At 37.6% G+C, this 25,763-nt stretch overlaps 2 protein-coding genes and 1 long non-coding RNA gene across 3 annotated transcripts; 2 read left to right on the top strand and 1 right to left on the bottom strand.

The window, feature by feature from the left end:
* Window positions 1–153: 153 nt before the first annotated feature.
* On the top strand, window positions 154–10,952 carry LOC306994254 (podocan-like; the record flags this gene model as incomplete). Its single annotated transcript, XM_079639861.1, has 7 exons — window positions 154–384; window positions 4,083–4,192; window positions 4,269–4,425; window positions 4,614–4,729; window positions 4,869–5,526; window positions 6,784–6,932; window positions 9,945–10,952. 7 exons carry the CDS (start codon window positions 154–156, stop codon window positions 10,111–10,113), a joined length of 1,590 nt encoding a protein of 529 aa, XP_079495987.1. The 3' UTR covers window positions 10,114–10,952.
* A 3,451-nt stretch (window positions 10,953–14,403) lies between these two features.
* On the top strand, window positions 14,404–25,098 carry LOC306994251. Its single transcript, XR_013796644.1, has 4 exons — window positions 14,404–14,517; window positions 18,948–19,168; window positions 23,371–23,444; window positions 24,995–25,098. It is a non-coding gene; the product is annotated as an uncharacterized lncRNA (long non-coding RNA).
* Window positions 17,305–25,175, bottom strand: LOC306994250 (excitatory amino acid transporter 5-like; the record flags this gene model as incomplete). The annotated part of the gene is made up of 3 exons (XM_079639858.1): window positions 17,305–19,148; window positions 23,337–23,436; window positions 24,979–25,175. 3 exons carry the CDS (start codon window positions 25,173–25,175, stop codon window positions 18,885–18,887), a joined length of 561 nt encoding a protein of 186 aa, XP_079495984.1. The 3' UTR covers window positions 17,305–18,884.
* Window positions 25,176–25,763: the final 588 nt, after the last annotated feature.

Below are 25,763 nucleotides of genomic sequence, written 5' to 3'. Positions count from 1 at the left end.
GAATCAGGAAACGCCCACTCCTGCCCTGTCCTTACAGTGCTTTAGTTTGTCAGGTCTTCATATTACCAGACTGTTTCATTAGAATTAAATTCTGAGCAGTCAGATTTTTACCCCATGCCATAAGGAGCAGTTTAATATTTTTTATTAATCTCTATGACAAAGGGAAAGGTGGGTCCCCATAAACCAGGATGGATCTTTTTAGGGGGAAAAGTCCTTATAAAGCACCCGTACCAGTATGTGTGTGTGTGTGTGTGTGTGTGTGTGTGTGTGTGTGTGTGTGTGTGTGTGTGTGTGTGTGTGTGTGTGTGTGTGTGTGCAGGCCTTGACGATGAAGGTTTTCATATTCTGGAAAAGCTGAGTTATTTATACTTGGCAAATAATAAGGTGAGTCATTCTCAATCTCTCTAAGTTGATTTAAAGGGATAGTTCACCCCAAATTAAAATGTCATCATCATTTACTCACCGTCGTGTTGTTCCAAACCTGTATGAGCTTCTTTCTTCTGTTGAACACAAAAGAAGATGTTTTGAAGAATGTCAGTAACTAACCAGACAGTTAGACTTCCAGAATATTTCTTTCCTACTATGGAAGTCAATCGGTGCCATAAACCGTTCTTTAAAATATCTTCTTATGTGTTCAAGAGAAGAAAGAAACTATACCACCACATGTCATTTTTTTATCTACTAATTGTATCATTGTCACAAGGCTATAGTATTTGCCAGAGTATTGTGTTTGTGGTTGCTAAACTGTTCTCAATGGCTGTCAGCATACAGTATGTGGTTTTTGAATTTTTTTCACCCCTTTTTATGGTCCAGCAGGCGTCTGATCATTTATGATTCTCACATCTGGAGCACATTTAGTCAAGTTACGCCTTTTATTCTCAAGGTTTTAAGCATGTTGTGCTAAAAACCAAACCTGTGTTTGATCATGTAATCAGATTTGCTGTGGCGTGATTTTAATTGCAACATTTTAGTTGGCGAGTGCACATGCCTTTCATAACAATCTCCACAGAAAAGCAGAGCTAGTCATGTTTCGACATAAAACCAGGGTTAAAGGCCAGGTTTTTCAATCACGGCCCCTGAGAGTGACTCACTTTCGAGTTTTAACGTTTGTTTTCCGAGAGCTTTCCCAGGTCTGTTTAACGCGGGCTGGTGGGAACTGCAGTTGGATGTTTATGTTGGTCACGAGGCAGTCAGTCGGCGTGTTATCGGGAGCCAGTTTGGTCACTGCTGTTTAGCTCCCACAATCCCTCGCTCCGTCAGTGGATTGTTCTTCTGCCAGCTGGTAACAGCGTGGTCTCTGGACGTCCCGTGCCAGCTTTTCCCTGTTAATCACCCAGCTGTGGGAGCTAAAGCGGTCCCGGCGACCTCCAGAGCGGGTGCTGGACAGATTTGTAGCTGATGGACTTAAAAAAAGGATAACAGGAAGAGAAAGAGATCCTACTGAGATTTTAGTGTAATCTCACCGCCGCGCTAGAAAAGTAAGACAAAGACGCACCGATGAAAGCCAAAGCAAATGCTAGAAACATACGCGCCGATGGGAATGTTTGTCGTTGATCCCATTGGATCTGTTACGTGCATTCTTGCGGCACTGAGTCAGTGTTTGGAGTGATTGTGAAGAACAGATAATCAGTCAGTTTGGCATTGTGCTTAAAAACAGGAGGTTTCAAACTGGGGTCCAGGGACTGTCAACATAAAGAAATAAAATAATATTTAAATAAATAGATTAAAAATTAAATAAATAGAAATCGGATTAAAATATAAAAAATATTAGTAAGTTATTAATCTATTAAATAGATTAAATTAGGTTAAAATATCTAAATAATAAATTGATTCATATACATAAAATGATATTGAAATTAAACAAACAAACAAATAAATAAATACCGGTAGTACAGAACAGTAGGCTATATATAGTGAGTAGAAAAATATATAATACTATAATACTAATATTAATACTAATTTTCGATTTATACATTTTTTTTAATGTATAAACTGAATGTTTATAAAAGATGGATGCCTTTTAAATTTTAGGGTGGGGGTCCCTCACATGAGGATGATCATATTTGAGGATTCGTGGCATCTAATTCATTGAAAATATATAAAATAATTAAAATATATGCAATATGCCAGATATTCAGTCTTTTTTTGGAGACGTTAGGCAAACTAGATGTTCACTGTGTGAAATAATCAGCACTTTTAACTTGTACGTATGATTCTTCTGACTATGATGTCTACACACATTTTAACAGTTTCTTTGCTGGTTTTTGCACAACCATTCATGGAAATTGCCTGCTCGGTCTATTAATGTGCAGCCGGTTTTTGCATTGAGGCAACACTAGAAGTGCAGCATGAACTTTCCTTGCATTGCATATTTTTCCTAGCTTGAGGTGTCATTCACACACTTGCGTAGAGTAAGTTTTGGGCCTCAGATCTCTGAAAAGCCTGTGAAGTCAAAGTACTATGTGCATATATTAAATCTGGATATAAAAATAATGAAACGCATCATTAAAGCTCATTGCCTATTTTTAATGGCCATACATGACAATAACACCAAGAATGGTGTGACCTTTGCAGTCTCTGAAGCTCGTGAAGTTGGTCGTGTGTCTTCTGTCAGCTCTCAGCTCACATTATCTCTCTTCTCATTGTGTTGGCTTCACACTGTTGCGCTCAGAAGGATCTGTGAATGCCATCTCTCTTCAGTCCTCTTCAATCTCCGGTCACATGATCGCACACTTCAGCTCTTTTAGCGGCTCATGGTCCGTGACTTCCTTTAACACACATAACTGTGCTTTTTCACTGAACATAAAGTATTTCTCCTTGAGCATGTTAGAGTTGAATCGTCAGCAAATGACAATGGAGATCAATGTATTGTTGTGTGTGCTTTTTCTTTGCGATGCATGGGTACGCTTCTGGTTACTGGAGGATGGGAAATTCATATTTCAACGTGTTGCAATATTTAACCTCACCATGCTGTATTGACATCCTAAGAATCAATATTTTTTTGTGATATGATTTAAATTTAAATATTTTTGGGGAAGACATTTTTTGCAGTTAAAATCACTATATTGTGACCTAGGTATTGATATAATATATGACCAGGCAGTTTATTTTCTTTCTTTCTTTTTTAACATGTACATTATATATATATATATATATATATATATATATATATATATATACATATATATATATATATATATATAAAAATAAAAATAAAAATATATTTTTTTAATATATTTTTTATTTTTTTTAAATATAATGTACATGTTAAAAAAGAAAGAAAGAAAAGAAACTGCCTGGATATATATTATATCAATACCTAGGTTACAATATAGTGATATATATATACCGGTATAGACTTGAATTGAATCTGATTGGTCAACATCAGCTTTCTGCAGTCAAATATTTTTAAATATTGATTGCTCTTTGTGTAATTTACATATTGCATCAGGCAAACAATTTCCAACATACACTACCATTCAAAAGTTTTGGATCAATATGATAAAAAAATTATAATAATAATTTAATTAAGTGAGGATGCATTAAATTGATCAAATTCGACCGTAAAGACATTTACAATGTTACAAAAGATTTACATTTTAAATAAATGCTGTTCTTTTGAACTTTTTATTCATGATAGAATCCTTTGTCACATGGTTTCCACAAAAATATATAGCTTCACAACTGTTTTTAATATTGGGAATAATCAGAAATGTTTCTTAAGCATCAGATCATCACATTAGAGTGATTTCTGAAGGATCAAGTGACACTGAAGAGATGCTGAAATTCAGCTTTGATCACAGGAATAAATTAGTTTAAAATATAGTAACATAGAAAATGTTTATTTTAAATTGTAATAATATTTCACAATTTTACTGTTTTTACTGCATTTTGTTCAAATAAATGCATCATTGAACGTCAATGTACCACAGAGTGTTACTTTAATGTCTCTGGTATCACTTTCTGCTCTTTCTTCTAACATCATTAAAAAAAAAATCTTTATTTGCTAACTAGCCCCTTCTGCTTCATGACTGTGTCTGTCAGTGTCTTGTTTTGACGTGATGCTTTAAACGTGTTCGCAGCTCACCGCAGCTCCCAGACATCTCCCTCCCTCTTTGGTCAGCGCTGACTTCGCTGCAAACCAGCTCACGAAAATCTACCCCAACACATTTGGCCAGAAGCCCGCTCTGAAGTAAGCCCAAAATGCTCTTTTCATTTGCTCTAAGTGTTGCTTTTTGAGCGCTAACGGTCTGTGTGCTGTTCTTCAGGTCCGTGTATCTCCATAACAACAAGCTAACGGATGCCGGCCTGCCAGAGAACATGTTTAATGGATCAGACAATCTCGAGATCCTCATTATGTCCAGTAATTTCCTTCGTTATGTCCCTAAAAGTCTGCCCACCGCCCTCTACCGCCTACACCTGAAGGTAAGACCGCTGCGTAGCTCATTAAATTAAGAGTTTACACAAAAACAAGCGTTTACTCGCACTCAGGTTGCTCTGAAACACTTTCAGTCCACGTCACTAAGATACATAATGACATAATTGCCTCAGTGCACAATCTCTGAATCAAAAATAACCTTTGTTTATGTAATTGTTTGTCTGTTTTTATACAGAACAACAAGCTGGAGAAGATTCCCGCAGGTGCATTCGATAATTTGTCTCATCTTCGAGAACTTTACCTGCAAAACAACTTCTTGAGTAATGATGGCGTGGACAACGAGACCTTCAGGTCAGCATGACTGAATAAACCAAGAAAAACCATAATTTACCTCCCACTCTTTCTTCTGCACGGCTCTCTTCTTCTTCATCTTGTACAAACTCTACCCTGAGCTGTAACTGATGGAAAATATCCTGCCTTCTCTCATCAGTCGCTTGAACAGTATGGAATATCTGGATTTGTCCAATAACAACTTGACCATGGTTCCTCTCGGGCTGCCCCGCAATATCGTCCTGCTTCACCTGGAGAAGAATTACATCCAGAGCATCGCAGTCAACGCTCTGACGCCCATCCGAAACTTGGAGTACCTGCTCCTCCACAACAACCACCTCCGCTCTCGCTCCATCCATCCGGCCGCCTTCCAGGGCCTCAAACGTCTCCACACCGTCCACATGTACAACAACCTCCTAGAGCGAGTTCCCCGCGGCCTTCCTCGCCGCGCAAAGACCCTCATGCTGCTCCACAACCACATCAGCGAGATCGGGCGCAACGATCTGATCACGCTTTACACACTCACCGAGCTCAACCTCAGTTACAACCGCCTCACCAGTGCCAAGCTCCACAGAGAGGCCTTCAGGAAGCTCAGGATCCTGGAGACGCTGGATCTGTCGGGAAACAAGCTCCAGGCGCTGCCGTTGGGGCTTCCCAAGAGCCTGCGGGTTCTGAAGGCGAAGGACAACCAGATGACTGAGGTACCAGAAGGAGCTCTGCTGGGAATGAGCTCGCTGAGAGAGATCTACCTGACCAACAACCACCTGAAGCTCAACTCCATCTACCAGGGAGCGTGGCAGGAGCTGAGCGCACTCACGGTGAGAGATAGTGGGGAAGAAATGTAATATGTTAGGTGCTATGTTTGCATTTTCCATATGTTTGATTTTCCTTTATTAAAGGGACAGTTCACTTTAAAATGAAAATTCTGTCATCATATACTCACCCTCAAGTTGTTTCAAACGTGTATGAATTTCTTTCTTCTGCTGAACACAAAGGAAGATATTTAGAAGAATGTCAGTAACCAAACAGTAGTCTGTACCCATTGACTTCCATAGTAGGAAAAACAAATACTATGGAAGTCAATGGGATCTGGTAACTGTTTGGTTAGACAGGCAATGATTTGATAATGAGATAATTTGATAGAACAAATACCAGTTATTGATCTTATGAATGTAAATGAGAAATGTGTGACCATTATATGGACCACAAAACCAGTCACATGGAGCAATTGTATGAAATTGAGATTTATACATCATATGAAAGCTGAATAAATAAGCTTTCCATTGATGTATGGTTTGAATATTTGGCCGAGATACAACTATTAAAAAATCTGGAATCTGAGGGTGCAAAAAAATCGAAACATTGAGAAAATCTCCTTTAAAGTTGTGCATTTATGTTCACGATTGTGCTGCATTCACTCACAAAAATACATGTTTTATATATTTACGGTAGGAAATTTACTAAATATCTTCATGGAACACAATCTTTACTTAAAGGTAGGGTAGGTCAGAATTGTCTAAAAAAAACTTTTATTCAAATTTGTTTAAACTGTCTTTATATACCAATGCATAATTAAAATGTAAGTACTCTGATAAAAAGAGTATAAAAATCGAGTGACTCTAGACCGTTTAATCTTCATTAAACACAGCTCATTAATTCCATTCACTCCCACCTAAAAACGGGTGCGCGACTGCGCGCACGTGGGCAGAGCCAGTAATAACGGCGGTAGTCATGGCGACGTCGAGTGACAGTCGCGCAAGCCAATCCTGTGATTCGTCCCGAATGGAAATAATGAGCTGTGTTTAATGAAGATTAAACGGTCTAGAGTCACTCGATTTTTATACTCTTTTTATCAGAGTACTTACATTTTGATTATGCATTGATATATATAGAAAGTTTAATCAAATTTGGTAAAAAGTTTTTATATAAATCCTACCTACCCTACCTTTAATATCCTAATGATTTTTGGCATAAAAGAAAAACTTGATAATTTTGACCCAGGTTCTCAAGGTTTGGCCTTTATTGTGTGATGTATGGAGAAAGAGGATGCTGAGTGTGTTTTCTGTGTGTTTCAGACGCTGGATCTCTCCGCTAACATGTTGTCTCACGTTCCTCCTGACCTTCCCGAGTCTCTTGAGTTCCTCCACCTGCAGAACAACAGAATCAGCTCGGTGTCCGCCTCAGCCTTCCTCAGCACACCCAACATCAAGGGGATCTTCCTCAGGTGACTCTCTTTCTCTCCTTCTCTCGTTCTCTCTTTGTCTCGTCATTATGAGGATTGCTTTACTTTCACTCGTCGTGAGGCCTGCGTCCCGATCGTTCAGTCGAAATCATATTTTATCAAGGCTGCATTTAATTGATCAAAAATACAGTAAAATTGTGAAATATGATTGCAAATTAAAATAACTGGTTTCTATTTGAATATACTTTAAAATGTAATTTATTCCTGTGATCAAAGCTGAATTTTCAGCATCATTACTCCAGTCTTCAGTGTCACATGACCCTTCCGAAATCACTCTAATATGATGATTTGCTGCTCAATAAACATTTATTATTATCAATATCAATGTTGAAAACTGAAACTGTGATACATTATTTTTCAGTATTCTTTGATGAATAGAAAGTCCAACAGCATTTATTTTAAATATAAATATTTTGTAATATTATAAATATTTTGATTGTGTTTTGATCAATTTGATGCATCCTTGCTGGATTAACGTTCTGCACTTTCTAATCATTATGGAATAGATATCTTCTATAAGTATAAATGAGCAGTTAATAAAACAAAAACATGTATAAAGATCTTAAATGTTGTTGTTTAATCAGTTAAAAGTCGGAAAAAATATTGAAATGCAAAAGACTTTGCATGTAAACACATTTTATCGCTGTTCTGTTGGCTTATTCAGTGTCTGCATGTGTTCATGTCTGTTTATGTTTATGATAAAACCCAGATGACTTCAAAATCTCATGTAAACGTGGCTTGTTTGCATTGTTGGCTTTTATAATTGTTAATTCATGCAAACACATCTAATCATGTGGGATCGGATCATTCTTTTTCTGAAACTCTGCGATTCATTTTTGTGGTCTGTTGGATCTGCTCCGCTATAATAAACTTATTTCGAAGCCCTCACAGCTGTACTAACTCCCACACAATGCCAGGCGAGAACGTTTCCCATAAAATCATACAGTATCATAACAAGCGTTCAGGATGTAATCGGAGTCGGGGAGCATGTGGAGCGAATGACATGCTGCATTTTAAGAACATTTCTCAAAATAGTTTCCCATCTTGACCTGATTATTGCTTTCAGAAATATGAGAAGCACTGGGATTTGGACTGGTTTAGGTGCTGGGATGTGATGATGGTGATGGTGCAACGTGAAAATACGCTGACTCAGGTTTAATGATGGTGTTTACAAAAGAAGAAGAGATGTTCCTTCTGCAACAGTTTTGTTGCTATTTCATCTGGTGTGTTTTTTTGTTTGTTTTTTATTAGATGAGGAGATTTTGTTTTTATAGAGTCCTATATCTATATAATTTTAACATTATAAACAACTTTTTATGTTACATTTAACAAATATGTCACTCTCTGAACAATATTTTTTATCTAACACATTATAGGATATTAAAAATATGTGTATTTCAGACCCCAGTTTGTTGAACTGGTTTTCTTCCTCAGTATTTTTGTCTTGTTTTTCCAGTACAAATGTCCAAATATTTTTTAACCAGGATACATTTATTTGAGAAGCAAAATTATTTAAGATAAGTCTTAAATTGTATTAAAATGCTTAAGGCAAGAAAAAAAACGATTTGCCAGTGGAGTCAGAAAAATAAACTTAATTCAAAGAGAAAACTATATATTTTTCTGAACCCATTTTAAGCGTGAAGTAGCGTAATTATGCTAAATCATCATTATGTCATTTTCCTTCTCAGGTAAATGTATCTTGATTTAGGAATGTTTAGATATTTGTACTGTGGAAAACAAGACACATATACTGAAAAAGATGAAGTTATGTTATTAATAAAAATTAATAATTTATACTTGGAAGCACTTTGATCAAAAATGTAATAAACGCTCATCTTTTGTAATTACCCATGTTGCACTTTATAATGTTGACTACTATATTCACTCTTAGAAATAAAGGTTCAATGAGGTTCTATATAAAACACAAGCGTTCTTATTAACGCATTCATTTTAATGAACGCTTTATGCCAAAAAGTTTATAAATATGGATAAATGTCTTAAATCAGTCTTCAAAGTGTGAGGCAAACCAGAGCATGTCAGTGGTAAAAAAAAAATTAACGAATTAATTAAAAATTAATATTTTTTTGTGATCAATACATTATAGTGTTCACAATACTTTAAAAAGTGAAAAGAAGCATGGTTTTGGACGTCGTTGTGTTTCTGCTCCTCTGTTTTGGTGGAATCAAATAAAAAGACCTTTATGTCACTAGACCTACATTGTTCTGTCATTTTCTGTACATCAAAAAATCACGTTGGCAGAAGAACAGAAGCGAACGGAAGTGGAAGTGAACATGAAAATTGTTCAATATATATATATTGAGTTGATTCTCCAAACCCAATACTCATGTTGGAGAGGCAGATTCCAGGTCTCTTGTACATAATGTCCTGTGCGCTCTCGGCAGGATATACCAATCAAAAACATGGAAGAAAATGATGGATTCATGTGCATCAATAAAGCACTCAGTCTCAAGTGCGTAGGTGAACGCCATCATGGACTCGATGGAAGTTGACATGCCTGAGCCATTACAAGCCATGTCAGTGTAATTTTTTTGCAATTTAGCTGGTCTATTTTTAAAAATATGGGCTGGAGCGCTGAATTCCTGCTTTGATTTGAGAACATCCAACAGTCCAGGATTGAACGACTCCTCTTTTCGGAGAATTCACTCACCGTCTAAACTGGAATGAGATGGCATGCTCGAAAATCAACTTTAATGCGATTCTTCCTTTGCACACTACTAAAAATATGTTCTTCCTCAGTATTTTTTAATACTGTAGTTTAATACTGTATAAAAATAAAGTAGTTTCACCCTAGAATAAAGTTTATTTTATATTCTGAGCCCATTGGAAGGCCTATTTACTTGTTTTAAGGTTCAACTTTTATTTTTGATAGATTTTTCAGAAACAAGACATCTTAAGTCATTTACTAGACAACATTTTATTTTTTTATTCAGTGCATTAACTATTTCTCTGCCTCTCATTCTCTTTCTCCCTCAGATTTAATCGTCTCTCAGTTCATTCAGTATCGGAAGAGTCTTTTTCTCACCTGTCCAAGCTTCAGGTGTTGGACATCGGCCACGGTAACATCTCTCCCAACCGAGGCCGAGGAGAAGAGGAGGAAGAGGAGGACTTACCGTACGATGAAGAGGAGGAGAAACATTCATGATTCATGCCCTGAACTTTCCCTCACTCAAAAATAAAATAAAAATAACAACCAGTTTGAAATTATACATGCATTTTGGCTGCTGACAGTGTGATTCATTTCTAAATGCATTTACAGATTACATCCGAGTGCATAGATATTATAGACATGAAAAAGGCTTTATTTTCATTTGGCTTTATGTTGTAATCAGATGCAATAGTAAGAAAACAAGTGTCTCATATTCAGTGTGTAAATATCTGGTGCAGGATACCGGAACGTTTTATTGGTTGTCTTTTTTTCTTTTTTTTTTGGTGGTGGTGTTTGCTAATTCATGACTCATTGCTCACTGTGTTTACATGTATGAAACATGAAACAATTTTGTGGTATGAAATTATAATTTCTTTCTCCAGAGAAAAGGCTCATCTGAGTATTTCTTTTTCTGTAAAGGAAGACTGACTGAAAAAGTGAATACCAGGTCTTCTGAAGTCATGTGGAAACTAAACAGACTGAATTTAAGTAGAAATCTCATTCAGATTCAAAAGTGGCGCATCAATGTGCAACACTAAATTTTATATCATTGATAGTTTGATGTTTAGACAGTTTTCCCACGAATAACAACTTAAATTTTGGGGTTTTATTTAAAAGATTTGATGATTTTGAAAGATTTGTAACATAACGGGATATATTTGTTTGTTTGTTTGGAACTTGACTGCTGGATTGTGAACATTCAGAATCAGTTGAGAATGTTTTTTTAAAACATCAATTCTTGAATTTAAATTGGAACTCATGTAGCAAAATGGAACCGGAATTGAATTAGAATTTGAAGGAAGCCAAATTTAAATAAAGTGAAATTCATACAACCCAAATAAGTGTAATTTTAACAAGAAAAATGTAAATTAATGTTGGCTTTAAGGTGCAGTATGTAATATTGACAGCTAGTGGTTGAAATTGGTACCGCAGTCCAAATTCTAAATATTGGAGAGAGTTATTTCTCCCGCCGCCTCCTCTTCAGACTCGACGCTCGACGGGTTGCCAGATTGAGGACACGCAACAGGAACGAGCGCAACTGACAATGGAAGGCAACGAGTCTTACACTGTAAGTTGATTTATCCACATTTTAATATTCCTCTGGACATAGCGATTTTTAGATAGATGCCGATACTTTTTTTTTTTTTGTCTGGAATCTGCGATCTCTGACCTAGTTTGTTTGCTGTGTTTTCCGCCCAACTGGCAACCGGGGGTGTTTACATACGATTGGGTAAATCGGCAGTGGGTGGGATCACACAGATCAAATCAAAAACACATTCTGACATGGAACTCACATTTTAAAGTAAGAATAACTGGCTTATTGAATATGAATATATTCTTGAATATGAACTTAGCATTTTTTTCTAAATATCTGCAAACATATGCTGTTTTTATGCTTTAGTACAGTCAAAAAAAAATTTTTTTACATACAGCACAACAAGTTTGAAGGTTTTATAGGCCTTACAGATAGATTTACAGACATGAACTTAATTCCAAGAATGCACCCAAAATTCCAATTTCCTGTTCAATTTATTTAGAATTCCAAATCCAGTCATTTCAATTCAACTTCCTGTCAGTTTAGACCAATTATATTCAAATTGAACACTCATGAATCAAAAGAGAGTTTTGAATTTTGCACAATTCTGCTTGGCAGATGTGGACCCTCAAGGTCTGCATGAAGATCCTTCAAAAATCCCCGTTTTGTGCTCAAGGGAAGACAGGTTTGGAAGGATACAAGGATGATTATAGCAGTATTCTCAGCTTAGCCTACTTATCGAGCCAGTCAACTGTTAACTTTTCTCCATCATGAACAGAAAGTTTTGAGAACTGCATGTACTTTTTGTGCAGACAGATTTGTGCTATGCTTTATTGTTCTTCTTTCTTCATGCAGAATGTGGTGATTTTCTGGGAAAATCGCTTTCAGAGTTTAATGAACGGAAAGTTATTTTGTAGAAGATAGGGAGTTTAAACTGCCAGCCAGTTCCCAGAAGAAAAAAAATCACGTTTATTTCCTGTCTAACTAATGAATGTGTAGCGACTGGTAACTGCACATGACATGCAACACAAATGTGAAGACAAACGAATCCTGTGAAGACTGAAATCTCACCCACAGTTACTGTATAATTTGTTCTAATTCTCCTTCAACTAAAAGCTTGAGGTAGTGAGCCTCGCATTTCATTTAACATTTTGAACATTCTCTCTGACAGCAAACATTTTGCAGTCACACAGAATGCTTTTTTCCCCCATTCCATTGAGCTACTTTCCCATTATTTTTCAATGTAAATGCGCGCTAGACAGACGCCTTTAATCGTGCACTCGCATCTCGTGAAACAATAGGCATTAAAAAGCAAATGTGAAACCTATTATAGTTGATTGGACAAAAGCAAAAGGGTCCTAACCCTTGTGCTGGACTCAAAATCCTTGACCTAATTTGTTGTTCCCAGTCAAAAATGACCGGCCTTTTAAAAATAGCTAGCAAATCTCTCATTATGCAATTTTATCAACAAATATTGGATAACTTGTTTTCTTTCAATTAGCACAGCCGGTTGCATTTATCGGATTAGTCTTACAAGTTAGTCATCACATTTATTTTTTCTTTATTTTATAATATGCACACATTCACTCTTGTCAGTCTAACATGTCAAAAAATAAATAAATGTTTTTTTGTCTTGTTGTCACCTTCGGTTATGAATGACGTAATTTAAATGATTGCATATTTTCAATTAGTAGTTCAATCAGTAGCATCGCTGTAGTATGTAACTCTGGGTCTTAAACACATTGTCAAATGTTAAATGGTTAGCTTACTCTTTCGCTGTAAAAACTAAAAGCGTTGCGTTGGAATTCACACTCGTCTTCAGTGAACATTAAGCCCCGCCTTCTTTGATCTGATTGGCCATCATTTTGACATTGATGAGCGCTGTCAGTTGCTGAAGCAACATTTTTAAAATGTTATTTTGGATCGGGAACACCACAAACGTGTAACAAACATGATCAAAACGTTTTTGGGAAGTTTTTATCACCTGTGTGAGTAAATTTAGTATGTTTTAGTCCAATATGCTAGCCTTGCTAACGCCAGACCCAATTCTCGTTGAGACAATTCTCGCTGAGACCTTTCAGCGTGAATAAAATCGCGCTGCGCAAAGGCAGTATGGGGAAACCCAGGCTACGCGATAACATTAGCAAATCCTGTCAGGGTCAAAGTGTCTGGATTCTGGAACACAACATTAAAATCACATGCTAAAATGTATTAGGCTAATTGTTTTCCAAATTTCATCCTCTCATAATTCACCACACAAAAATATTTATCCTTTCCCCGAGTGAACCTTTATTTAATGTAGCCTAGTCTATAATTTTCTTTTACCTCGTGTGTTTTTCAGGAAAAGAGTGTGTCATACACATTAGCATGTCTAATTTCGCTAGCTGCAAACAAGTGACAGATAAATGTGTGGAAAATGCCTTCAGGTTTTGATATTACTCTCACATTGTGTTTAACCTTTGATATTTATTTTCCAACTGTGCACGATTGTGTTTGGTTGCAGTATAGGCCAACTCGTATTTAGAATAGCAACCCTGATATTTTTCCTTTTGTGTCACAATGTTTGATTAATTGTTGTTCATTTAGGGCAAATGGTTTGTGTACGAGTCATGTGCTTTCCAGCGCAGATTGTGCAAACATAGGCTACTTGTAATCTAATCATGTTGTGTTAAGTGAGGTTTGGGTGTTACAGCACATTTATCAGTGATGTTTATTAACAAGATAAATTATTTGAAAGGAAATAACCCTTTGCAGTCGCCTGCGCTAGGCATATTGCCTAATCATCACGAGTCTATAAGGCTTTTTTGATGCATCCACTGCATTCTATCATTATTCTATCATTAATCATCTACAGAACACATGTAATCTGAGGAAGTGGGGATATTTGTTGGTTCACAGATGGCTCATCAATGTGTCTTGCGTATAATAACACTATAGCTATAACCAGCAGAATGAGAGTAGGGATTAGGTGAGTAAATTAGAAATGTATTTCCTTCCTTTTGTAGAAACTGCAACTCAACATAATGCAATGCAAGAGACAGTTTGACAGCTGGTTTAAATATGAATGGCCAGTGAATCTTTTATAATTAGCTAAGTTAAATATTTCATTCCTGTGTTTTTTGCTGTCTTATTATGGCCATTATTAAACTTGAGCTCAACATAACACAAGTTGTTTAAATGTCGTCATCTCCCGCTTTTCTTTAGTCTGAAGCTAAATAATGCGGTTTCTATGCTCAATATATCTGCCCTCAAGCTGGAACCGTGTCTCTTATGATGGACATCAGTGTCCAACACTACGATTCATTTCATTGCCTGCCAGCTTGAGCGTGCAGGACGTTTATAGGATGCATCTGAACAGAGAAAAGGTGCGTGATGTGCAGTTTAATTCCTTTCCTTATGAAAAACTCGAGATCACAAGACAACCAATGAAGCTGCTGTCATTCAAATATTGACAGGTGGAGCAGAACCTGACGCATTTCTCCTCATGCATGAAACCCCGTCCGCGTTTATCCACGGAGAACAGATTCTGTGCATCAATGTCAAAGGCTGAGAGAGGGATTTCATCCTAATTCAGTTAATCACAAAGAGCACATGGGACACTCTATATATTTCAATGAGAAAAGCTGAGCGCTTTAATCAGCTCTGAGAGAGACAGCAGCCGGCCATGAACCGGCCCGCGTGCCACGGCTTTACTGGCCTTCGTAATCAGCGCAAATGAGTTTCATCAGAGATTAGAGACCGCGCGACAAACACGTTTGACTGCAGAGTGAGACCTGAAATATACTCTACATCTGCGCTAATGCTTTATCACTGAGTGCGAAACGTGTAAGAGGTGATATGGCTGGTATTGGCCAAACTGTCTTCAGGTCAACTACTGGCAGATTCTCAGTGTTGCTTCAAAACTCTTAAAAATATTGGTTTCAAAAGAGTTTTTTTCACAGCAATGTAATAGAAGAATCATTTGAGGTTCCCTGAAGAACCTTTTAGGGTGCGTTCACACTTGTAGTTCGGTTAGTTTGGTTCGGACCCCAAAAAAAAAAACATTTAGTCCTGGTTCGCTTATCGTTCACATTGGCATTTTTACACAGAAACTAAAAGATACTGAACCTAAAGGCATAGGGATATGTTCACAACCTGATTGGTCGGCTTTTGATACGTATATTTCGTGACAGAACTTACTGAACATCAAAAACATGCTGTGTTCTGGGATAAATGTGCTCGTTGTATGTGTGTAGCTACAAATTATGCTATTTTGACCAGCTGAGAACTCATGAAGAGCTTATGAAATGTGTAAAGGAGTCAAAACAGCGGCAGGAATCCCTCCGTCACACACACAAATGAAGATCTGCTGCGAGGAGACGCGGTTCTGACTCCTGTACTGAACTGTGATGGGCAACATCACGACTATGGCGAGAAAAAAACTTTTGTCCTTTTTAGGGTTGCATCTCGTGACATCACGTCCTGTTTTTGGTCCGTTTAGTCCGTTCATACTTCATTCGAACCACACCAGATGTTGTTTGGAAGTGGACGCCATCTTTTCAGCGGTGTCGGTCCGCTTGTTTGGTGGCACCAGGGTTCAGATGGCAGCGTTCACACTCATTCAAATGAACCGTACTGCAGGGCGCTTTCACAATTGGTTCGATTGCCGATTGCTCCCCCCTCCCCTGCCCGTGATGGACTGTGTTCACATTATATTATTTGTATCCGAACCGCGATACGCTTGCGTCATCAAGCTGCAGCTGGCGCTGGCGCGTAATCATGTTGCTTGGTAACCGCTATGAATGAAACGGCGTCAAAATGGATAGAACTCGCTTCACATTTGTTCTTATTTTTTTTAACCTTTGGTTTTGTTTTCAAAGAAAAGATACAGAAACACACTTGTGTCTGTCCGCCGCAAAAGTTATACGACCACATTTTACGTCACCAATAGCGGTTCACTTCCGCAATTTTTGGCACGATTGCGTTTATATCAGCAGCGAACCATACTGGAGTTCACATGAACCGTACCCCAGACCAGCGGACTCGAGTACGGTTCGCGGGTGCGCATCCGAGTTCGGAAGACAGCGTTCACATAATCCAAACGAACCGAACTCTGATGTCATTCGAACCTGTGCACACCAAAAGTGCTAGTGTGAAAGCAATCGCACCAGAGTTCGATTTAATCAAACCAATCATGCCAAGTGTGAACACAGCTTAAAAAGTTCTTAAAGTAACCATTCTCTTAAAATTAAAGGTTCTTCATTGGCATCAATTGTTCATGAAGAACCTTTAAAATCCATGGAACCTTTCTATTCTACCAAAGGTTCTTTATAGTGGAGAAGGGTTCTTTAGGTTGGACAAAGATTAGATTTGGAAAAAGGTTCTTTAGAACATAATATGTTCTTCAAACTACTTTTAAAAAAATGGTTCATTGAAAGGTTCTTTGGGGAACCAAAAACGGTTCTTCTTATGGCATCACTCCTTTTGGAACATTTATTTTAAAGAGTGTAGTCTACTGTAAATAACAGTTTTCATTATAAAGAATCTTGTGCAATGCAAAGATTCCACAGTCTTAAAAAAATGTATCCTTTATTGGGCATTGATGGTTCCATTAAGAACCTTTAACATCCATGGAACCTTTCCATTCTACAAATGGTTATTTATAATAGAAAAGGTTCTTTGGGGAACCACAAATGGTTCATCTATGGCATCACTGTGAAAACCCCCTTTTGGAACCTTTATTTTAAAGGTAAAGAACATTTAATAATCTAAAGAACCTTGTTTCATTATAAAAAATCTGCAGTTATAAAGAATCTGCACTCTTAAAAATAAAGGTTCTTCATAGGTATCAAAGGTTGAAGATCCTTTAACATCCATGGAACCTTTTCATTGCACAAAAGGTTATTTATAATCAAAAAAGGTTCTTAAGATTATTAAAATGTTCTTCACACTAAGAAAAAATAGCTTATTTTCAAAAACTGTTCACTGAAAGTTTTTTTGGAACTCAAAATGGGTCTTCTATGATATTGCAGCAAAAATCATTCTTTTGGAACCTTTATTTTTGGATGTTAAAGGTTCTTCACGGAACCGCAGAGGCCAATAAGGTGCACTCTATAGTAACCATTAGCATAAAATGTCTAGAAGAATAGAAGAAAAGTGTCTTGCTCAGTAAATGAGTTTTGATAAGCTGCCAACAAGTAATTTTCAGGTAGCTGGCTATAAACATCCAGTTTATTGGCACAGACATATGAAGGTAACTTGTTTGTAACCAGTGCACATGAACACAAACATGCATGATTTTACACATCATTGCTTTTTGAAATGTGCCAAAAACTATTCATAATGCAGTGCAACTATTCTCAGTATTGCTTACATATACGAATTTAGAAAACATATGAACATTTATTGTGCATTTGGTCCAGATCGATGCCATCTGTTTTTTTTTTAAAGAAAAAATAACATGACTTGTCATGTTTGTTCAGATTCAAAACATCACTAAGTTTTAAAGCACTCAGATAGAGTTAACCATTTTTGTAAAAATGATATGAAATCGTTCAAAAATTACGGAAAAGCTTATAAAGGTTAAAATGTACAGACAGATTCATGTAAGTTCAGTTTCTCGCAAACAATTCTCTGGGTTTTCATACTTGCGTAGAGTTTCTGGACTAATTTAGCTCACTTTCTGATATGTGCATGGTATATTATATTACATACCAATATTTATTTTTGAATAATCATACAGCAATTTCACAGCTCATATATGACTGGGATCACACTTTTATTTATTAGCACTGCTTGCCTAAAGTGGTTTCCTCAGTGCTTTTTGAATTAGTCGTTGCAATGATTCGCTGAACGCTTACAGCAGGACCGACCCAGATGTGTTTCGCACAAGAACAGGAGAGGAGAATGTCCACTGAAAAACTGATTTTCTTCCTCTTGTTTTCCATTACAAATATTTAAACATTCTTAAATCAAGATACATTTACTTGAGAAGCAAAATACTTGTTAAAAATCTTGTTTGCTTAAAAAATTATCAAAATTAAGTGATAAAACAAAGAAAAAAAGCTCTTTCTGCTTTTTAACCGAAAGGGAAAACAAGTTTATTTCAGTTTTTCAGAAAACAAGTCTAATTATCTCATGTCATTTTGCTTCTCAAGTAAATGTATCCTGATTTAAGAATGTTTGGATATTTGTACTGGAAAACAAGACAAAAATACTGAGCAAGAAAATCTTTTTTCACAGTGCATCCGATAACATAAAACATTCACCATCACACTCAATGTCGATTTCCACGCACAACTGCGATCTTTACAATATTTTACAAGGCTTGCTTAAAGAGACAAGAATCGAATATAAGATATAAAATTATATATAAACTTGAGAAATAAAAAAACACACCGCATAAGAGTACATAGCTATGTTGTATTTACAATTCACTCGTGCTTTTTTGACAGTCTTGAATCACGTTTCTGTTGAGCTACAGGACAAGTTTCGCTCTCTGAACCCAAAGAAACAGGCTGGCTTGGTGACCTGGTTTCTCTCTCCACCCTGGCATTATCTAATGCACTGATTGGGTCAACTGGGATGTGCTGCCAACAGTGGCATTACTGTGGCATTGGCCCATATGTGCAGGATCATACCATGTGTCGCCTCATGACTGTCAGAGAAAAACGGAAAGGATATAATACATGTCGTCCGTTCCCGTGTACGTGGATTCTTTTTCAGTCTGCGCCCTGAAAGGTTTTGATGGTCGCTATACGTTAGTCTCGAGTCCGTTCATATCGATGGCACAATGTTCCTTGTCTCTGTGTTTCAGGTGGCGCGGTGGGACGGGTGGTTTTTTCCGATCTGGAGGTGGTGGACGAACCCCTTCCTCCAGCTGCATGAGACGGGCCACATCTGGAGGAATGTGCTCGGGTTTGCCCTCCGGTGGCGGGGGCTGAAAACTACCATTGTTCTGCTGACAGTTTGGCAAACCCGGGTTAGTCGCGGGCTTTGTTTCGCAGATGAGAGGGACCTATGGAGAAACATGAAAAGGCAAATGAAACAATAATTTTATTGCTTTGTTCGAATGAAATCTATGTAACAGTTTACAGTAAGGTCTCGGATCTTACACCCGGTGCAATGTAGCGTCAGGCGCGACGCAAGTGTCTTTTGCTAGTTTCAGCCCGACGCAGTTATCATTTTCACGTCCTGCGTCATGTTGTTTAAATAGCAAATGCATTTGCGCCCATTTGTGCGCCCATGGGCTGCTGGTCTGAAAGCGAGGTGTGTTCTGGCGTCATAAAAAGCAGGAAGTCCAATTTCTTTGAATAAGGGTAAGACTACAAACACTAGCTCATCATTTATCCAGTAGAATGCGCTGTTCCGCATGTTTTCAACCCGCCAATAGAGGGAGGGATCTCACTCACAGAATGTACATATAGTGTCAGCCATTTTTTATTTGGAAGCTAAGCTAACAGTTTCTTATTCTGTGGAGAAAGCTGAGTAGTAGCGGTTACCATCCTCTATGTCCAGCCGTCGAGATCGTCCAAAATGTCCGGGATTCGGCTTTTGCTTTCTGCAGTCGCATTCATTGTTTACATGCACACCTTTTGTTTCAATCTAACTGAATTCATCACGATTGGTGAATCTGAATGTAGTGTTTACATGAACGCTAAACAAGTGATCGGTTGATGTGCGTTTTAACATTACTAAGAAAATTCCCGCTCCTCCGTGAGAGATACGAGACGAGACCGGTGCGTCACAGGCGCCGCTCATCAGTAATCACGCCACCGGCCTTGCGTCGTTCTCCCGCGGCCGTCAGTCTCGTCCTGCTCGTCACAGTAAACATGAGGAATGGCGACTGTAGAACGCAAAAGCCGAATCCTGGACACAATGGGCGTCTTTCATCCCCATAAGCCAAAAATACATTTTCTGGCTTTTCTCAGTCTAGAAGGCCCCAAATTCAAAAATAATTTCACATTTCTTCTACATAAATGACCCATTTTAAATACACATTTATCTTTCCAGAGGTGAAGTATCCCTTTAAAGAGTGCGTTAGTAATGTGCGCCTATAGGCGGGCGGGTCCACAACGCGCGTACACTCTGCTTATTAAACACAGGGATGCACAGCAGCACACAAACATGCCAAATCTTAAAATTAAATGGATAACAATGTAAAATATTATTATTGTGTACATAAAGATATGGAGGAATCCGGCTTGTCCCGTAGATGCTCTGCTTGCGCACTTTAACCTCACGCACGAGCAGATCCGTTTGCGATCTGGAGAAGCGGTCGGTCTTTCGACTCTCAAATTCCGTCATGTAAATATAGCGAATCCACCATGACGCGAGCGCAACTGGCATTTAAAGGGATTGGGAGATGAGACTCTGATTGGTTTAACACACTGATTGGTTGATGTAATTGGTCCGCTGGTCCGTCCAGTTATCCAATCACAGCCTCTGCTGAGGCAAAGTCACATGAGCTTTTTTTTGTTGCGCATCGAGTTATTTCTTTGGCAAATGCGTGTTTCCATTGTAGTTTATTGCGCATTTCCATCCAGTGTTTTTTATGCGATATCCCAAAATGCACATAAATATAGGTGGCTGGAAACATGAACAATATATATTTTACAGCATTTATTAACCTTTGTTAATTTTAGATAATAAAAATGTTCATGCTCGTGGCAGTTCAGTGCATCAACAAATGTAAACAGATAAAATGCGTTAAAATTAATATTAACTAACTAAGATTAGTAAATGCTGCAGTGTTTTTCATTGTTAGTTCATGTTAACTAATGTTATGAGCATGACATTTCAAGCAATGATTTCAAATTGAAAATGCAAACCTTACATTTGGTTTAATGACAGCAGCACTTGAGCTGACATCCACAGAACCAAAAATTATATTTCAGTAGTGCAGATATTATATTTGATATTTAACTATTTATCAAGTGGAAGGTTTTGACTTTTTAATGCATACCATATTTGCTTTTATAAGAATATATGAATTTCTCAAAATGAACATTTGATTACTCAAGTTTTTAAGCAATATTTGCATTTACTGCAATATCAGCATGGCTATGATTCGGCTGTGTGTTTCACATCAGTTAGAGTTTCATTTGTTAACATGAACACTGCACGTTTGATTTGACTACAATATTTATTTATTTATTTTTGCCATGAAATCCAAGCAAATATGATGTAGTGAGGGCACTTTTTGGTGGTGTGGTAAAGGGGTTAAATAAGCTTTCATCATTTTGCTCTTGAACTAATCAGTTAAATAGTCCTTGAACTTCAAGTGGCTCTTGGATAAAAGTGTCTGCTAAATCACTAAGAGTGGAAAAATGAGATCATCACGGTCACAGAAGCACTCGCATGTCCTGAAGAATAATTAGAAACGGCCCCCAACATATGGTGTACATATGCCTTCAGTCATTTTTAGCAAAAAATGAAGATGAATGGTATTTTTCCCTAACCATTTGTAATGAAAACTACTCAAATATATGTTTTGCATTACCATTGGCTCCAGTGGCAAAAGAAAAAAATCCACGATAGGGTTCTATGAAAAAATATTGAGAGATTGATCATAGTGATCAGAAGAAAGAAAGATGTCAAATGTGCCTTTAAAGGCCCACCGAAGTGCCTTGAAACACACAGCATTATTCAATGTGTTGATGTCATTTCCACTGCAACAGGAAGACAGGGCGGGACATATCGAAGAGCTCCTCTCCTTTTTTAAAATAGCCTATAATAGACTTTAACTAGAATTAACTAGTTTTCTGTAAAGCCAGTGCAATATAACAGAAAACAGAAAATCAGCTCTAACTCTAAATTAGCCCGATAATTGTCCTATTTACAAAATCCCAAACTATTTAGCAGTTTCAAAGCATATTAAATGTCTTCTCAAAAAGGTCTTCTGAAAGAGTATTGCATCTCCTGATCAAACAACATGTGAAGAAGAAGCAGAAACAAGCAACAAAATCATTTCTTATGCCTGTTCAAAATGTGGCCTTTTTTAATTAAACTTACCCACATTGTTTATAAAAAAGAAAGCATGAAGCTAGATTTAGTGTTTGTGTGTTTAAAAGCAGAGGGTCTGTTCTTCCTTTTGATATATTGCATGTTCAGATATTCATTCAAACTAAATAGTCCGGTGTCCATGAAAGTTTTTCTAACTTGTCGTGACTATCTACACATGCAATAATCACAAACTCTCCACACATTACTTAGTTTGTTATGATTTTCAATACAGTACCCTTGAGATGTCTTTGTGATTATGGCACGAGTTATGAATCAGGTAACCCTTCCTATTGTCATGGAAACAACTTTGAAACCCTGTGTTCCTGTGTTATTGAGAACCATGTGCATCAGTTACAAAACATGTTTATTTTCTATTCACATCTCCCTCATTGTCATTATCACGTTGTGGCTGTAAAATTAAGATTACACTTATATCTGTCCTCGTGAAACACTGACAAAGACATGAACTTGTGTTAAATATTCAGTGAGGACTGTGTCCATGCAACTTCTAATTTTGAGAAATTGTTGAAATAAAGTGTCCACAAACCCCACTGAGAGGAGAAAACCTTGGGAGGACCAAACTCAGTCTTTGTGTTTATGTATTTATTTAGATATGTTGTATTGTGCAGTTCGATCTTCCCAAGGTTTTTCCCTGCCATTGTGTCCTCTCTGTGGGGTTTGTGAACTGCTATATTTTGTAAAGCTGCTTTGGAAAATGTGTGGAAACGGTTTCCTGAAGACGTTCTGTTGCATCTAAATCCAATACATACATTACATTCGCTTATATAGAGCACTAGAGAAAATGCTCCCATTTTGCATTCATAATTTTTCATCATACACTGACCGGCCCAAAAAAAAGTCGCTGTTTGGATCAGCACATGCTTAAGAGTCTATGATTGGATCATTATTGCAGTGATTCTTCTGTTTCTGTCATGTTATATGTTTGGGAACAGTTCTTCTAACCCTAATGGAGTGAAGGGTTTTGGAGTGATGGAGTGTGTAGCTTTTCATTTCTTAAACAACCATGTCAAGATTCATCAGGCTCAGATTGTGTAAGAATGAAGAATCATTTTCACACATGAATTGACTCCTCTGAGTCCAGAGCTTAAATTCATTGAAAGACTTTGGGATGTGCTGGAGGAGACTTTACAGAGTGCTGGATTCTTGTACAGAAATGATATGATGTTTTTAGGGAACTCACCCCATCTCCCTCTTTGATGAAATCCTTTCTGCAGATATGGGCCATGATTCCTGTGGCCAGAGCGTCTCCCATCACATTGACCATGGTGCGAAATCTGTCTCTGAAGAGGTGAGGACAAACAAACATGATGTTAAAATTCACATAAATCTTTCTTTAGTGTGTAATGTTGCAGTTTGAGGATGAAAAAGCTCTGCAAAGTTACAAAGTCCCTCCAGCGGGAGTTATTCTCTATATCAGTGTGACTGTTTCTGAACTCCTGAAACACCTCCATTGTAGTCTTGAGTTTTCTTCCGGGAACGAACACGTCACAATATTCCTCATTTAAATAATGCATACGCAGAATAAAGGGGCGGGGCCTGGTTGAGTTAGTTAGTAGTGTGTTGAAACTGGCGGTTATGGTAAGGGGCGGGACATTTCCCAAAAACACTCGAAGCGCTCGACCAATCACAACACACCGGTTCAGCCGACCAATTAGAGCACAGTGTGCTTTTCAGAAGGAGGGGCTTATAGAGACAGGAACTAAACAAGGGTGCATTTCTCGTGCAACGACAACTCAATGCTTAACCACCATGGTACAATGCATTGTTGGAGAAACTAACTAGCTAGTCACGACTGTTTCCCGAAAACGTAATTGTCGCACATCTGTCATTCGAACCAAGTTGGATCAACAATAGTTAATGACGTCACACAGGTGGTAGAGTAATTGCATCAATTAATTAATCAAGGTTATTGCTGTAAATAATGAACATGGCATCTGAAGTCTACTTTGCTATTTTTGTTCTCAATGTTTTTGCTTCATTTCCAGATGTATCATTAAAATCGCCAGTTCCCTCTTACATCACTTCGGGGTTCGCAGAGCGTAGAGCAGGTACGCACAACAGTCAAATACACACTAAATAATGTCAAAATGCCGGTCTTGACAAGTATTTACGTAAACACAGTCAGCTATGTTAAGTGAATGTAAACAGTTGAGAAATAAAACGCATGTGTAACAGTGTAATGGACCAGTGTGTCAGGTCTTAAAGTGACAGCAGCCTAATATTCCTGCTGACAAATTATGAGATATTATTTAAAATATCTATATGGCAGTTTTCCCGCATGGTATCGATGTCAAAATTGTGGCCAGTGAAAATGCTGAGTGGCTAGTAACTTTGGAAAACCATTAGCCACAGTGGCTGGTGAGAATTTTTTTTAAAGTTGAAGTTGAAAAATGTCAAGTCCTCCTGGTAATGATGGAACTTGCGACCATAGTTGGCTAACGATGCTTTCTGGAAACGCACGCCGATACGGGGAAGAGACGAGGTAAATTTTTTTTTTTTGAACATTCAAGCATAAAACCATATTCTAGTACAGCCCAAAAACAAAATGAAGACTTTGTAAAACGACATAATAGGTCCCCTTCAATGTATTTGACAAACACTGATGGATAAAACAAATAGATAGACACAAATGATGGATAAAAATAGAGCATGATGGGAAAATTACAACCAAATGCTCAAATATGTTTTTCTAGCACAAGAAAAAGAATGGAAAAGCAGCGCAGTAGAAGGCAAAAACATCTGTGAACTGCCTAACACTGCACTGATAAAAAAGAGGTTTCTACGTGAAAGTCTAAAAATATACAGCACATGTCGATACTTACAAGGCCCAATCAACAGCGATAATGAGAGTGATGTCATCGGTGGGCAGTCCTACGGATGTCAACACTATTACCATGGTGACCAGTCCGGCCTGTGGGATCCCGGCTGCACCGATGCTCGCTGCTGTCGCTGTAATACTGGAAAACATGGTAAACAAATCAGTACACAACAAAATAGAGACCATTGAGAGTAAATACATGAGGTCCTTTTCAATTTGGGGGGGAACTATCCCATTATATTAGCAACAACTGCTTGCAACTGTTTTGAATGACAGATAACCAGCCTTCATTTATTACAGGACAAAAGCTAACAGTATAAACATACACAATAAAATCAAACACAGAATGAGCAACTGAACAAAAACCAGCTCTTGCTGCATGCATGCATATACAACTCGTCCCTCGCAGGCTTAGAAGAACATTAGTGTCACACACTCGAGGGTTAGCACGTTTTTCAACACCCAGTGATATAACGTGCACTGCTTCATTGAGGAATAACATCAATGTCACACTTCGAACTACACACTATTTTTTAAGGCAACAGGATAAATTAAAGACGCTCTGGCCTTTTCTTGTGAAGTAATGAGGTTCTGATGAGTCCCGGCATGAGGAACCTGTCATTACCGGCACCTAAAGTGACCTATTACCTAAAATGACATTTTGTCACAGTCATGTAATTTGGAATCAGTAATGGACTACAATTTGTAAGTAATAGAAGTTATAGTATAGAATGAGTTCTGTGACTTGCTAATGCTATATGTGGACTGCAGTAAGTATACGCTGCTATA

This window comes from Phoxinus phoxinus (assembly GCF_949152265.1).
Source record: "Phoxinus phoxinus genome assembly, contig: scaffold_107, whole genome shotgun sequence".
NCBI classification, from domain to species: domain Eukaryota; kingdom Metazoa; phylum Chordata; class Actinopteri; order Cypriniformes; family Leuciscidae; genus Phoxinus; species Phoxinus phoxinus.
This window is presented reverse-complemented; position numbering and strand designations above follow the sequence as displayed.